General features: G+C 48.1%; 1 protein-coding gene across 2 annotated transcripts in view; it reads right to left on the bottom strand.

The window, feature by feature from the left end:
- Positions 1-17,160, bottom strand: part of LUC7L (LUC7 like) — a 119,119-nt gene that overhangs the window by 41,627 nt on the left and 60,332 nt on the right. For both annotated transcript variants that reach the window (XR_010182047.1, XM_063934208.1), the window contains exons 4-5: positions 13,026-13,136; positions 1,380-1,523 (exon numbers count right to left, since the gene is read on the bottom strand). Coding sequence is in view for 1 of the 2 variants with exons in the window: in XM_063934208.1 (XP_063790278.1) it covers positions 1,380-1,523; positions 13,026-13,136 (255 nt within the window). In the remaining variant the exon portion in view is untranslated. The remainder of the gene's footprint in view (positions 1-1,379; positions 1,524-13,025; positions 13,137-17,160) is intronic.

Below are 17,160 nucleotides of genomic sequence, written 5' to 3'. Positions count from 1 at the left end.
ATATGCAATTTAGATATTTGCAAACACAGGTTTTCAATGATAGAATTCTCTTTGTTAAGGGCTGGAGACAGTCCTCTGTGCACCCGGCTCACTCGGGCACTAATAAAAAAAAACTGGGCTTGGGAGGGGTGTCGAGGAGGATGAGCCAACTGCTCTTCCTAAAAAAGTTTAAATCCCAGGCTCCGCTCACACACCATCTACACCCCAGCACTCCAGTGTCCCCTAGTGGATGAAGAATAAAATAAAATAAAAAAATAAAAAGATTGTTGTATGATGGCTAGCACTGCTTATTCTGGTGGAGGCCCTAGTTTGATTCTGATCAGGGAGCTAAGTGGCATTTGTGGGGCTGATTCATACCTGATCGGTGCTGTGCAAAAACTGTGATCAGCAGTGATCAGGTCTGAACTGCGCAAGCGGCGGCGCATGCCAGACAGCCGACGGCTGTTGCAGCCCTGCAATCGCCTCTGCCTGATTGACAGGCAGAGGCAGTCGCTGGGTGGGAGGGGGCGCGGTCCGGGCAAAGCAGGCGTGCCCAGACCATTGAGGGGGTGGGCCGCGGCGGCTGCGAGACATCACACGCAGCGACGAGTAGCTCCCTGCTGCGCTGGCTGGGAGCTACTCCTAAAGCTGTGCAATGCTTTTGTACTTGTGTGACGGGGCAGGGACTGACACGTGGGGCAGGCTAGCCCTGTGCGGGGCGTCCCCCGCATGTCAGTGTGACTGATCGTAGATGTGCTAAATATAGCACATCTACGATCAGGTCTGAATTAGCACCCATGTGTTCTCCCAGCATAGAAGTGTTTTATCTAGACACTTCCAGTTTCATCCCTCAGGCCAAAAATAAATAAATTATCACACTGGTAGGTTACATATCTTAGAACTAAAGCCAGGAACTGAAGTGAATGAACACATTCTCATCACATAGCTTTTTATAAAATGTTGGTGCCATATAAAGGCTAATAATTTGAGGAATTGGTAGTATGTAAAGAAAAATGACAGAGCAATTTACTAAATCATAAGACATAACCAGATCTGTATGGAAGAAAACAAACAAAACAGCCCCCCCCCCCCCAAAAAAAAAAAAATACACAATATCGATTACTTAAATTGATTCATGTTCTTTGGACAAGCCTGGCTTGTTTATGTGTTTTTATTATCATTATTTTCTACTGGTCACATTTTAAATTTTATTAGTATCTATTGATTAGCGCCAATGTAGTTATTACATTGGAGACTGGCAGTGCTGGTATTCACTGTCCATAGCCAAAAAAATACAAAATAAAGTTGCAAGGAAAAGAATAATGTGACAGAACAAAAAAGTTAACATTTAATTGGTTTAGGAAGAATTTACATAAGTTAAAGTGAAATAAAACAGTAACCTCTGCCTCTCTTTTTCTGGCCTTTACTCTCTCCATCTCCATTAGAATCTTTTGTGACTCATCAACATTTCCTTCAGCCCCAAGCTGTTCAGCTTTTGCCAGTAGCTTTCCAATCTCTTCATTCAATTCATGAACTTTTTCTGCCTTAAAAATAACAGAGACAAGGATGGCACAAAAAAGATCTGGGGACCAACAAACATTTGTATTGCCAGTATATATTAACAAAGGCATTAACAATAGTTTATTATGACTATTCATATTCAAGGTTATGGTAATGTGTATCTAGGGACTCTAAACCTGATTTTTTTTTGTATTCCCTGTAATTTCAGTATTATAGGGCTCCAAATTCGGCATCCCAGGAATATTCTCGGTAATGGGAAAAGGGGAAATAAAAAATAGGAATTTAATACCTACCGGTAATTCCGTTTCTCGTAGTCCGTAGTGGATCCTGGGGGAACTGTACTTTAGTACCGTGGGGTATAGATCGGGTCCACTGGAGCCTGACATTTTAAAACCTTTAGTGTGTGTAGGTGTGTGCTGGCTCCTCCACTCTATGCCCCTCCTACCAGACCCTGTCTAGGAAAACTGTGCCTGAGGAGACGGACATACCATGAGAGAAGAAACCTATACAACAGCGGTGAGGCAACAAGCCAACACACAACTATAATTAACAAAGGAGCGCTAACCAGAACAGAGGGTAGCTATGTCCAGAACAACAAGGATAGCAAAGTTAACCCAACAAAACCAAGGGACCGCAACGGCGGGCGAACCAAAACACTTACAGCTAGTAAGCAGGATTCGAAGCATTGAGGCGGGCGCCCAGTATCCACTACGGAAAAAGGAATTACCGGTAGGTATTAAATCCCTATTTTCTCTAACGTCCTAGTGGATACTGGGGAACTGTACTTTAGTACCATGTGGAAGTCCCAAAGCTCCCAAAACCGGTGGGAGAGTGCCGATACCCCTGTAAAACCGCCTGACCAAACTGAAGGTCATCCTTAGGTTTATCTACAGAACTTTACAAAAGTGTTCGAACCAGACCAAGTAGCAGCTCAGCACAAATGCAAGGCCGAGACACCCCGGGCAGCCACCCAGGAAGAACCAGACCTCGTCAAGTGGGCCTGAAAAGTTGTCGGCAAAGGTAGGAGCTACCGAAGTATAGGCCTGTTGAATAGTCAACCTGAGCCAGCGAGCAATAGATTGCTTAGAAGCCGGACGACCAATCTTGGTGGCCTCAAAAGGACAAACAGCTAGCCAGATTTCCGCTGACGAGCCGTCCTCTTGACATAAATCCTCAGAGCCCTCACCACATCCAAGGACTAGGGGCCCACAGAAGCGTCAGCCAACACCGTAACCACAATAGGCTGATTCACGTGGAAAGACAAAACACCTTAGGCAAAAATAATGAGGACGGGTTCTGAGGTCAGCCCTATCCTCATGAAAAATAAAGTACGGGCTCTACAAGATAAGGCTCCCAATTCAGAGACACGCTGTGCAGACACCAATGCCAGCAACATGACAGTCTTCTAAGTGAGGAACATCAATTCCACCTTTTGTAAAGGTTCAAACCAGTCCAATTGAAGAAAGGACAAAACCACACTGAGATCCCACGGAGCCATGGGAGGGACGAAAGGCGGTTGTAGATGAAGAACCCCTTTTAGGAAAGTCTGCACCTCCAGCAAGAACGCAAGTTGTTTCTGAAAGAAAATCGAAATATGTACTGTGATGGAGCACAATCGTAGGCCCATATCCACACCTGCTTGCAGGAAAAGCAGAAAAAGACCAATTCAAATTCCATGGGAGAAACCTCTCTACCCTCACACCATATTTCTTCTAGATACGGTGGCAGTGTTTTGACGTAACCATCTTCCGAGCCTGTACCATAGTGGAAATAACCTTGGAGGGAAGGCCCTTTCTGGCTAAAATTTTCCCCTAAACTTCCAAGCAGTCATACGTAGCCACTGTAAGTCTGGATAGACTAACTGCCCTTGCTGAAGAAGATCTTGTTGAAGAAGCAGAGGCCAGGGTTCCTCGAGAGACATGGTCTGGAGGTCTGTGTACCAGGCCCATCAAGGTCAATCCGGAGCAATTAGAATTGCCTGAACACTTTCCCTTTTGAGTCTTTTTCGAACCCTTGGAATGAGCAGGATTGGAGGAAACAGATAAACTAGTAATTCCAAGGTGACGTCAGTGCGTCCACTGCTACCGCATGCGGATCCCTCGTTCTGGAACAGTAATGGCGTAGCTTTTTGTTCAGGCGAGAAGCCATCAGATCTGTCTGCGGACACCCCCACCGGTGAATCAAGTGATGAAACACCTGAGAATGAAGGCCCCATTCCCCCGGATGGAGGTTGTGCTTGCTGAGGAAGTCCGCCTCCCAATTGTCCACTCCGGGAATGCGTATAACTGAGATGGCCCTTGCGTTGGCTTCCACCCAGAGGAGTATTTTTGACACCTCTCGCATTGCTGCCTTGCTTCTGGTTTCCCCTTGTCTGTTTATGTATGCCACCGCTGTGGCGTTGTCCGACTGAACTTAGAACGCTTGATCCCAGAGGAGATAAGATGCTTGAAGAAGAGCATTGTAAATCGCCCTGAGTTACAGGACATTTATCGGTGGTGCCAATTCCTGACTCGATCACCTCCCCTGGAACTGGGTCCCTTGCATCGCAGCCTCCCCAACCAGAGGCTTGCATCCATCGTCAGTAGAGTTCACGAGTGGGTACTGAAACTCCGAACTTCCACCAGGTGAGGAACATGTAGTCACCATAACAGAGAAATCCGCGCCTTCGGGGATAAGGTCACCATCTGATGCTGTGCAGATGAGACCCTGACCATTTGTCCAGCAAATCCAGTTGAAAAGGCCAGGCATGAAACCTGCCGTATTGGACTGCTTCGTAAGAGGCCACCATCTTGCCCAGCAAAGGTATGAAAAGATGTATTGAGACCCTGCAGCGTCAGAGTATTGAGCGCACCATATCTTGGAGCTAACGCCTTGTCCAAAAGGAAGGAACACCTTCTGAGACACCGCATCCAGTATCATTCCCAGGAACTGCAGATGTTGGGACGGTTCCAGTGAGATTTCCGAAAATTCAGAATCCATCCATGATTCGTCAGCAGGCGGGTTGTCAGGTCGATGCTTTGCAGCAGTCGTTCCTTGGACATTGCTTTTATCAGGAGATCGTCCAAGTAAGGGACAATGTTGACACCCATTTTGCGAAGTTGCAGCATCATCTCTGCCATGACCTTTGTGAAGACCCGTGGTGCTGTGGAGAGACCAAAGGGTAAGGCCTGAAACTGGAAGTGGCTGTCCAAGATGGTGAACCCGAGGTAAGACTGATGAGGCGGCCACATAGGGATGTGTAGGTAAGCATTTTTTAAGAAGTCTAGGGACATAAGGAATTCCCCCTCCTCTAGACCAGACACCACTGCCCACAGGGATTCCATGTTGAATTTGAAAACCCGCAGATAAGGGTTCAAAACCTTCAGATTCAAGATGGGCCGGGCCGCACCGAACCGTCTGGTTTTGGCACGACAAAAAGACTGGAGTAAAACCTCCTGTTGCGTAACAGAGGTGGTACTGGAACCACGACTCCCGTCTGTAAAAGTTTCTGAATGGCTTCTTGCAAGGTCATTTTCCCTGCGCGTAAAGATGGCAAGCTTGACCTGAAAAATCTGTTAGAAGGAAGTGTTTGAAATTCCAGCCGGTATCCATGAGAAATGAGATCCCTCACCCAAGGTTCCCGGCAGGACTTTGCCCAAACGTGGGCGAGGTGTTGAAGGCAAAAGTCGCCGTGTTGTTGGGGCCAACAGTCACGCGGAAGGCTTTGTGGTAGAGGTTTCCGGGGGTTTTGGTCCAAGGAAGCTGCAGGTTTTCGTAAATTACGAGATCCTCTAGTAGCATCGGCCTCTGAATCTTGCCACACGAAAATAAGAATTTACTTACCGATAATTCTATTTCTCGGAGTCCGTAGTGGATGCTGGGGTTCCTGAAAGGACCATGGGGAATAGCGGCTCCGCAGGAGACAGGGCACAAAAAGTAAAGCTTTCCGATCAGGTGGTGTGCACTGGCTCCTCCCCCTATGACCCTCCTCCAAGCCTCAGTTAGGTACTGTGCCCGGACGAGCGTACACAATAAGGGAGGAATTTTGAATCCCGGGTAAGACTCATACCAGCCACACCAATCACACCGTACAACTTGTGATCTAAACCCAGTTAACAGTATGATAACAGAGGAGCCTCTGAAAGATGGCTCCCTACAACAATAACCCGAATTAGTTAACAATAACTATGTACAATTATTGCAGATAATCCGCACTTGGGATGGGCGCCCAGCATCCACTACGGACTCCGAGAAATAGAATTATCGGTAAGTAAATTCTTATTTTCTCTATCGTCCTAGTGGATGCTGGGGTTCCTGAAAGGACCATGGGGATTATACCAAAGCTCCCAAACGGGCGGGAGAGTGCGGATGACTCTGCAGCACCGAATGAGAGAACTCCAGGTCCTCCTTAGCCAGAGTATCAAATTTGTAAAATTTTACAAACGTGTTCTCCCCTGACCACGTAGCTGCTCGGCAAAGTTGTAATGCCGAGACCCCTCGGGCAGCCGCCCAAGATGAGCCCACCTTCCTTGTGGAGTGGGCCTTTACAGATTTAGGCTGTGGCAGGCCTGCCACAGAATGTGCAAGTTGGATTGTGCTACAGATCCAACGAGCAATCGTCTGCTTAGACGCAGGAGCACCCATCTTGTTGGGTGCATACAATGTAAACAACGAGTCAGATTTTCTGACTCCAGCTGTCCTTGCAATATATATTTTCAATGCTCTGACAACGTCCAGTAACTTGGAGTCCTCCAAGTCACTTGTAGCCGCAGGCACTACAATAGGCTGGTTCAGATGAAATGCTGACACCACCTTAGGGAGAAAATGCGGACGAGTCCGCAGTTCCGCCCTGTCCGAATGGAAAATCAGATATGGGCTTTTGTAAGATAAAGCTGCCAGTTCTGACACTCTCCTGGCCGAAGCCAGGGCTAGTAGCATGGTCACTTTCCATGTGAGATATTTCAAATCCACATTTTTTAGTGGTTCAAACCAATGAGATTTTAGAAAGTCCAAAACCACATTGAGATCCCACGGTGCCACTGGAGGCACCACAGGAGGCTGTATATGCAGCACTCCCTTAACAAAAGTCTGGACTTCAGGGACTGAAGCCAATTCTTTCTGGAAGAAAATCGACAGGGCCGAAATTTGAACCTTAATAGATCCCAATTTGAGACCCATAGACAATCCTGATTGCAGGAAATGTAGGAATCGACCCAGTTGAAATTCCTCCGTCGGAGCACTCCGATCCTCGCACCACGCAACATATTTTCGCCAAATGCAGTGATAATGTTGCACGGTTACTTCCTTCCTTGCTTTAATCAAAGTAGGAATGACTTCTTCCGGCATGCCTTTTTCCTTTAGGATCCGGCGTTCAACCGCCATGCCGTCAAACGCAGCCGCGGTAAGTCTTGAAACAGACAGGGACCCTGCTGAAGCAAGTCCCTCCTTAGAGGTAGAGGCCACGGATCTTCCGTGATCATCTCTTGAAGTTCCGGGTACCAAGACCTTCTTGGCCAATCCGGAACCACTAGTATCGTTCTTACGCCTCTTTGCCGTATAATTCTCAATACTTTTGGTATGAGAGGCAGAGGAGGAAACACATACACCGACTGGTACACCCAAGGCGTTACCAGCGCGTCCACAGCTATTGCCTGCGGATCTCTTGACCTGGCGCAATACCTGTCCAGTTTTTTGTTGAAGCGAGACGCCATCATGTCCACCATTGGTCTTTCCCAACGGGTTACCAGCATGTGGAAGACTTCTGGATGATGCGTGGAATCTGCCGAAAGGAATTGCTTCGTAAGAAGCCACCATTTTTCCCAGGACTCTTGTGCATTGATGTACAGACACCTTTCCTGGTTTTAGGAGGTTCCTGACAAGCTCGGATAACTCCTTGGCTTTTTCCTCCGGGAGAAAAACCTTTTTCTGAACCGTGTCCAGAATCATCCCTAGGAACAGCAGACGAGTTGTTGGCATTAACTGGGATTTTGGAATATTCAGAATCCACCCGTGCTGTTTTAGCACTTCTTGAGACAGTGCTAATCCCATCTCTAGCTGTTCTCTGGACCTTGCCCTTATCAGGAGATCGTCCAAGTATGGGATAATTAATACGCCTTTTCTTCGAAGAAGAATCATCATCTCGGCCATTACCTTTGTAAAGACCCGAGGTGCCGTGGACAATCCGAACGGCAGCGTCTGAAACTGATAGTGACAGTTTTGTACGACGAACCTGAGGTACCCCTGGTGTGAGGGGTAAATTGGAACGTGGAGGTACGCATCCTTGATGTCCAAGGATACCATAAAGTCCCCTTCTTCCAGGTTCGCTATCACTGCTCTGAGTGACTCCATCTTGAACTTGAACTTCTTTATGTACAGGTTCAAGGACTTCAGATTTAGAATAGGTCTTACCGAGCCATCCGGCTTCGGTACCACAAATAGAGTGGAATAATACCCCTTTCCTCCACTCTCCCGGGTGAAGGTCGTGTCTGCTGAGGAAGTCTGCTTCCCAGTTGTCCACTCCCGGGATGAACACTGCTGACAGTGCTATCACATGATTCTCTGCCCAGCGAAGAATCCTTGCAGCTTCTGCCATTGCACTCCTGCTTCTTGTGCCGCCCTGTCTGTTCACATGGGCGACTGCCGTGATGTTGTCCGACTGGATCAACACCGGTTTTCCCTGAAGCAGAGGTTCTGCCTTGCTTAGAGCATTGTAGATTGCTCTTAGTTCCAGAATGTTTATGTGAAGAGACGTTTCCAGGCTCGTCCACACTCCCTGGAAGTTTCTTCCTTGTGTGACTGCTCCCCAGCCTCTCAGGCTGGCGTCCGTGGTCACCAGGATCCAATCCTGTATGCCGAATCTGCGGCCCTCCAATAGATGAGCACTCTGCAACCACCACAGAAGAGATACCCTTGTCCTTGGAGACAGGGTTATCCGCTGGTGCATCTGAAGATGCGACCCTGACCATTTGTCCAACAGATCCCTCTTGTTGTAGAAGAGGTACCTTGACTATCACCTGCTGAGAGTACAGCTTGTGAATGGCTTCCAAGACCGTCTCCCTTTCGGAGGGGGACGTTGGTAAAGCAGACTTCAGGAAACGGCGAGGTGGATCTGTCTCTAGTTCCAACCTGTATCCCTGAGATATTATCTGCAGGATCCAGGGATCTACCTGCGAATGAGCCCACTGCGCGCTGAAATTCTTGAGACGACCGCCCACCGCCCCCGAGTCCGCTTGAGAAGCCCCAGCGTCATGCTGAGGCTTTTGTAGAAGCGGGGGAGGGCTTCTGTTCCTGGGAAGGAGCTGCCTGTTGCTGTCTCTTCCCCCTTCCTCTGCCTCGTGGCAGATATGAATATCCCTTTGCTCTCTTGTTTTTAAAGGAACGAAAGGGCTGCGGTTGAAAAGTCGGTGTCTTTTTCTGTTGGGGAGTAACTTGAGGTAAAAAGGTGGATTTCCCGGCTGTAGCCGTGGCCACCAAATCTGATAGACCGACTCCAAATAACTCCTCCCCTTTATACGGCAAAACTTCCATATGCCGTTTTGAGTCCGCATCGCCTGACCACTGTCGCGTCCATAAACTTCTTCTGGCCGAAATGGACATAGCACTTACCCGTGATGCCAGTGTGCAGATATCCCTCTGTGCATCACGCATATAAAGAAATGCATCCTTTATTTGCTCTAAAGACAGTAAAACATTGTCCCTATCCAGGGTATCAATATTTTCAATCAGGGACTCTGACCAAGCTACTCCAGCACTGCACATCCAGGCTGTCGCTATAGCTGGTCGTAGTATAACACCTGTATGTGTGTATATACTTTTTTGGATATTTTCCATCCTCCTATCTGCTGGATCTTTAAGTGCGGCCGTCTCAGGAGAGGGTAACGCCACTTGTTTAGATAAGCGTGTGAGCGCCTTGTCCACCCTAGGAGGTGTTTCCCAGCGCGCCCTAACCTCTGGCGGGAAAGGGTATAAAGCCAATAACTTCTTTGAAATTAGCATCTTTTTATCGGGGGCAACCCACGCTTCATCACACACCTCATTTAGTTCTTCTGATTCAGGAAAAACTATAGGTAGTTTTTTCACACCCCACATAATACCCTGTTTAGTGGTACCTGTAGTATCAGCTAAATGTAACGCCTCCTTCATTGCCAAAATCATATAACGTGTGGCCCTACTGGAAAATACGGTTGATTCGTCACCGTCGCCACTGGAATCAGTGCCTGTGTCTGGGTCTGTGTCGACTGACTGAGGCAAAGGGCGTTTTACAGCCCCTGACGGTGTTTGAGGCGCCTGGACAGGCACTAATTGATTGTCCGGCCGTCTCATGTCGTCAAACGACTGCTTTAGCGTGTTGACACTATCCCGTAATTCCATAAATAAAGGAATCCATTCTGGTGTCGACCCCCTAGGAGGTGACATCCCCATATTTGGCAATTGCTCCGCCTCCACACCAATATCGTCCTCATACATGTCGACACACACGTACCGACACACAGCAGACACACAGGGAATGCTCTTAACGAAGACAGGACCCCACTAGCCCTTTGGGGAGACAGAGGGAGAGTTTGCCAGCACACACCAAAGCGCTATATATGACAGGGATAGCCTTATAATAAGTGCTCCCTGTATAGCTGCTTTTATAATATAATTTTTGCCACTATTTTGCCCCCCCTCTCTTGTTTTACCCTGTTTCTGTAGTGCAGTGCAGGGGAGAGACCTGGGAGCCGTCCTGACCAGCGGAGCTGTGTAAGGAAAATGGCGCTGTGTGCTGAGGAGATAGGCCCCGCCCCTTTTTCGGCGGGCTCGTCTCCCGCTCTTTAGTGGATTCTGGCAGGGGTTAAATATCTCCATATAGCCCCCGGAGGCTATATGTGAGGTATTTTTTAGCCAAATAGGTTTTCATTTGCCTCCCAGGGCGCTCCCCTCCCAGCGCCCTGCACCCTCAGTGACTGCCGTGTGAAGTGTGCTGAGAGGAAAATGGCGCACAGCTGCAGTGCTGTGCGCTACCTTTAGAAGACTGAGGAGTCTTCTGCCGCCGATTCTGGACCTCTTCTTGTTTCAGCATCTGCAAGGGGGCCGGCGGCGAGGCTCCGGTGACCATCCAGGCTGTACCTGTGATCGTCCCTCTGGAGCTGATGTCCAGTAGCCAAGAAGCCAATCCATCCTGCACGCAGGTGAGTTCACTTCTTCTCCCCTAAGTCCCTCGTTGCAGTGATCCTGTTGCCAGCAGGACTCACTGTAAAATAAAAAACCTAAGCTAAACTTTTCTAAGCAGCTCTTTAGGAGAGCCACCTAGATTGCACCCTTCTCGGCCGGGCACAAAAATCTAACTGAGGCTTGGAGGAGGGTCATAGGGGGAGGAGCCAGTGCACACCACCTGATCGGAAAGCTTTACTTTTTGTGCCCTGTCTCCTGCGGAGCCGCTATTCCCCATGGTCCTTTCAGGAACCCCAGCATCCACTAGGACGATAGAGAAAAGACTGCTAGGAGGGTCCTGAGTAAGAGCATCTGACAGAAGGTGAAGCCGACGGCAGATATGTGGACTTATCCGCCGTTGCCTGAGAAATCCATTTATTCAACTCGTTTCCAAACAAAGCATCACCTGTAAAGGGAAGATTTTCCACCCCTTTTTTTGAATCAGCATCCGCTGATCATTGACGCAACCACAGAGCCCTGTGAACCGAAACCGCCATAGCAGTAGTACGGCCATTTATCTGACACAGGGGTCATTCCGAGCCGATCGCACGGTGTGATCAGGTCAGAACTGCGCATGCCAGATAGCCGCCGTTGCCTAGCAATTGGCTCTGCCTAATTAACAGGCAGAGGTGGTCGCTGGGTGGGAGGGGGCGGCACGGCCGCCGTTTTCGGGGCGCGGTCCGGCCAACGCAGGCATGACCGGACTGTGCAGGCTGCATCGGCTGTGTAACGTCACACGCAGCCGCTGCGACCCTGGCAGCGACAAGTAACTCCTGGCCAGCCGCAAGAGCTGCGCTGGCTGGGAAAGCAGCCTTGTGATCTGCAGCAGCAGTAAAAGGCGCATTCCTGCCTCTGGTCCAGATCTCCGGGAAGCCCCGCCACCCGTAATGGCGCGTGGTCTCTATTACATTATACTGTCTGAAACATGTAAAAACATCAACAGAATGTATACAGACGGGTGTAGTATTGTATGCCGGCAGCCGGGCTCCGGCGACCAGCATACCGGGATACCGACAGCATGGCGGGCGCAAATAAGCACCTTGCGGGCTCGCTGCGCTTGCAGTGCTACAGGCACGGTGGCGCGCTACGCGGACCCCCGAGAGGGAGAAAAAGTGTCAGTATGCCGGCTGTCGGGATTCCGGCGCCGGGATGCTGTGCGCCGGGATCCCGACAGCCGGCAAACTGAAGACCACCATATAGAGATGCTGGGCACCCTGTAGAGCATAGCTTTCCTCTTAGCCAGCGTGGTCCGTGATCACCACGCGACATGCCGCCAACCGCACCAGGGAACCGCTAACCGGGCCCCCTGTGTTAACACTCACCGCACCTGCGACTCTTCAGCATCTGTTAGAGGGTGGCGACTTGCTGCTGGTGTGGGCACGCACAGTGTGGTGTGTGAAACAGCACCTCAGGAGCTCAGTGTCCTGTCAGCAGGGATTAGAAACCATTAACCCTCAAGGAGGTTGGTTCGGTACACTTCAAAGTCCCACGAAGCCGGTAGACTGGTTGCCAACCAGAGCTACCTGAAAAAAAATAAGCTAAAATAAAAAATAAAGGAAACTCGCTGGAGCTGGCGAAGAATGCACCTGGCTCCTTAGGCACATTTTTCGAAACGGAGTCTGGGAGGAGCCAGCACAGACGCACACTAAAGGTTTTTAAAGTGCCAGGCTCCAGTGGTCCCGATCTATACCCCACGGTACTAAAGTACTGTTCCCCAGTATCCCCTAGGACATTAGAGAAATTATATTTCTTTACCAGTCCTGTCCTCCCTGCTGTCTGAGTCCCCCCTACTGTCTTCTATGTTATGTGTGTCACCTGTGACCTGATAGTTCACTCCCACCCACACTATCCTCCTCCCTTGACCCCACTCCCCTTTCACTTACAATATTCCAACAGTGGTGCTTACAAGGGACTACGGCCCTGGTAGGAGCATTGTGCAGTCTTCTCCCATGCCTAGCTGTAGTAGAAGAGCTGGAGTCCTGTGACGCAGCTGCTCTCAGTCACTGATTGGCTGGGAGCACGTTGCACAGTGATGACATCACCACACAACATATTCCCAGCCTATCAATGACTAACAGTATCTGCACCACAGACTCTATTTTATGAGCTGCTGGGAGGGCCTGAGAGAACACGACAATGCGACTGGAACAGAGACGGTATAATCACAAAGCCCCCAGGGCCAATCCAGTGTGTTTTGAATCCCATAATACCTGGGATTAAATTATTATAATCGCAAGTATTTTTGGGACTCAAAAATGTGTAGGATCCGGTATTGGAAACCTTAACTGTGCAGCAATGTGGGTCTATAAGAAGGAAGAACCCAGCTGAACTTTAAAAGGAGCAAATTCAATTACCTTTACAGCAACTTCTGCACTTATCTCCTCTTGGGTTTCAGCAAGACGTTTCTTTGCAAGTTCAGTCCTTCTGTCACACTCCGCTATAAAGGCCTCCAAATGATCCATAGCCTAATAGGCCAGAATTGTATGCCAGTGAGTTGCAATCCTATACATGCAATTTTTTTTCCAACATTTAAATCATATGAGGTTATGTTTATTGGGTTTGTTCTAATATTAACTAAAACAAATACAGTATACATGCAAAACAAAACAATGACAATTATGATCCCATGTTTACATCACCCACATCCCATAAGCCATGCAAATTGAAAGCATAGATTACTGGTCTCCTTGATATGTACCATAATACATTTTTCAGTCACTTTAAATATAATTAGCAATATATATTTAACATATGTAGCAAAGAAAAAAATCTATAATGATATAATCTCTTAAAACATAAGCACTGGCTTATACAGCATACAGTTCCATTAAAATGTGTATAATTTTTTTTATATAGTCTAAAATACCAATGTCTTATTTCAACATACACACGTAAGCAGTCTTCTACTACAAAGAATGCACACAGTGCAGCTCACAGCTCCCAGGCTGCATGAAAACGATCTCACAGGGCGCAGACCCGCTTTTCCACGTGACTCTTCTGCCTCTGCGATACACTGTAAGGTGCTATATGCAATAGCAAATTATAATACTAGGTTACACTAGAATGTGAATGGAAGCGTTGGTTTGCAGATTATTTCCATACAGGCAGCTGGCCTATCTAACTTAATACTGGAACTGCAAGTATAATAAATAAAATCTATTATTGGATTTATTGTTAATTTAGGGGACTTCAGTTTTCTGGTTTATCTACATCTCATTTTGGCCCTCTACAGTTGATATGAAACGTGGCCTCTTGCATTTTAGTCCTCTTAAAAATACCTTTGTTATTGCTCACACTTTGGATTGCACATATGCAGACAACCATTAATTTGCTCTAATGATTGGAATTTAAGCCCTCTTCACCCAAGTGAAATGATGATCCTACTTTAGATTGATAACACAGGTGAAAAGCTCTATCATGTCTGAACTACGTGCACCCATGTGATCCTACATTTTACATTTCTAACACCTAACTACTTTACTTCTCTCTGTACACTCCTGACTATTTAACCATTTATACCCCTTTCACATCGCCAAAATAACCCGGGTCATTACAAGGTCGAGGTGCAGTGTGAAAGTGCCAAAGTGAATAACCCAGATTGAGCAATCCTGCTTTTTCAACCCGGGTTAAAGGGTCGGACCCAGGGATATTCAACCCAGGTCTCAGAAGAAAGCTGATTAGCTGTTTGTGTGTCTGCTCAGAGCAGTCCCCAGCCCCTTGTAATATTTTCTTTGAAACCTCAGCATTGTAAGAAAAGTCAATTTTAAATCACATCACAGTGTTTAACATGGGTGACTCGGGTTCAGTGTGAAAGGCACCAACCCGGGAATAATACCCCTTTCACACCGCCAATGCTGGATCCCACCCGGGAATTGGAAACTGGTCCTTCCCAGGTGGGATCCGGCACTGGACGCTGCTGCTGGCTTCACCGCCCCGGCAATATGCCGGGCGGGTTGCCATAGCAGCAGGGGCAGAGCTGAGATCATCTCCGCGCCACCTCTCCCTGTTGTAGTGAATGGGTTCCATAGACCCGGGAGCCTGTTTACGCTGCCATTGACCCGGTATTCAACCCAGGAATAACACTGCTTTATCCCTGGGTTGAATTGCCGGGTCAGGCGACCCGGGATTTCCAACATGGCGCTTTCACACCGCACGCTGACCCGTGTCGACTCGGCAATATGCCGGGTTGATACCGGGTTATTTGTGCGGTGTGAAAGTGGTATAACCCGGGCTGAAACTGCAATGTGAAAGGGTCAGAGATGGGTCTGACCTGGGTTTGCGATACTAAAGCGGTATTTACTGGCAATTCCTCAGTCATTTTTTTCCCGAAGAGTTAAGAACATTTATTTTAACTTATCTAAAATTATTTTATAGAAAAATAAAAAAAACAAAAAAACAAAACACTTTTTTGGTTTGATATTTGTAAAAATAAGAATTTACTTACCGATAATTCTATTTCTCGGAGTCCGTAGTGGATGCTGGGGTTCCTGAAAGGACCATGGGGAATAGCGGCTCCGCAGGAGACAGGGCACAAAAAGTAAAGCTTTCCGATCAGGTGGTGTGCACTGGCTCCTCCCCCTATGACCCTCCTCCAGACTCCAGTTAGGTACTGTGCCCGGACGAGCGTACACAATAAGGGAGGAATTTTGAATCCCGGGTAAGACTCATACCAGCCACACCAATCACACTGTACAACCTGTGATCTGAACCCAGTTAACAGTATGATAACAGCGGAGCCTCTGAAAAGATGGCTCACAACAACAATAACCCGATTTAGTTAGCAATAACTATGTACAAGTATTGCAGATAATCCGCACTTGGGATGGGCGCCCAGCATCCACTACGGACTCCGAGAAATAGAATTATCGGTAAGTAAATTCTTATTTTCTCTATCGTCCTTGTGGATGCTGGGGTTCCTGAAAGGACCATGGGGATTATACCAAAGCTCCCAAACGGGCGGGAGAGTGCGGATGACTCTGCAGCACCGAATGAGAGAACTCCAGGTCCTCTTTTGTCAGGGTATCAAATTTGTAGAATTTTACAAACGTGTTCTCCCCCGACCACGTAGCTGCTCGGCAAAGTTGTAATGCCGAGACCCCTCGGGCAGCCGCCCAAGATGAGCCCACCTTCCTTGTGGAATGGGCCTTAACAGATTTAGACTGTGGCAGGCCTGCCACAGAATGTGCAAGTTGAATTGTGCTACCAATCCCACGAGCAATCGACTGCTTAGAAGCAGAAGCACCCAGCATTGTTGGGTGCATACAGGATAAACAGCAAGTCAGATTTCCTGACTCCAGCCAACCTGGAAACTATATTTTCAGGGCCCTGATAACATCCAGCAACTTGGAGTCCTCCAAGTCCCTAGTAGCCGCAGGTACCACAATAAGCTGGTTCAGGTGAAACGCTGACACCACCTTAAGGAGAAACTGGGGACGAGTCCGCAGCTTTGCTCTGTCCGAATGGACAATCAGATATGGCTTTGTGAGATAAAGCCGCCAATTCTGACACTCGCCTGGCCGAGGCCAGGACCAACAGCATGGTCATTTTCCATGTGAGATATATCAAATCCACAGATTTGAGTTGTTTAAACCAATGTGATTTTTTAGGAATCCCAAAACTACGTTGAGATCGCCCAGTGCCACTGGAGACATCAAAGGGGCTGTATATGCAGTACTCCCTTAACAACTTCTGGACTTCAGGAACTGAAGCCAATTTCTTTCTGGAAGAAAATCAACAGGCCGAAATTTGAACCTTAATGGACCCAATTTGAGACCCATAGACACTCCTGTTTGCAGGAAATGTAGAAATTAACCTAGTTGAAATTCTTCCGTGGAGCCTTCTTGGACTCACACCCTGGCACATATTTTCACCTAAGTGGTGATAATGTTGTGCGGTCACCTCCTTCCTGGCTCTGACCAGGGTAGGGATGACCTCTTCCGGAATGCCTCTTTCCCTTAGGATCCGGCGTTCACCCGCCTTGGCGTCAACGCAGCTGCGGTAAGTCCCGGAACAGACACGGTTCTTGCCGAATCAAGACCCTTCTTAGTATCTCTTGAAGTTCCGGGAACCAAGTCCTTCTTGGCCAAACCGGAGCCACGAGTATAGTTCTTACTCCTCTCCTTCCTATCATTTTCAATACATTGGGTATGAAAAGCAGAGGATGGAACACATACACCGACTGGTACACCGACGGTGTTACCAGAGCGTCCCAGCTATTGCCTGAGTGTCTCTTGACCTGGCGCTTCAGGTGGGACGCCATCATAACCACCTTTGGTCTTTCCCAACGGTTTACAATCATGTGGAAACTTCCAGATTAAGTTTCCACTTTTCCGGGTGGAATTCATTTATGCTGAGGAAATCTTCCCAGTTGCCCACTCCCGGAATGAACACTGCTGACAGTGTTATCACATGATTTTCCGCCCAGCGAAGAATCCTTGCTGTCATTGCCCTCCTGCTTCTTGTGTCGCCCCGTCTGATAACGTGGGCGAC

Source organism: Pseudophryne corroboree, chromosome 7 (assembly GCF_028390025.1).
Source record: "Pseudophryne corroboree isolate aPseCor3 chromosome 7, aPseCor3.hap2, whole genome shotgun sequence".
NCBI lineage: Eukaryota > Metazoa > Chordata > Amphibia > Anura > Myobatrachidae > Pseudophryne > Pseudophryne corroboree.
This window is presented reverse-complemented; position numbering and strand designations above follow the sequence as displayed.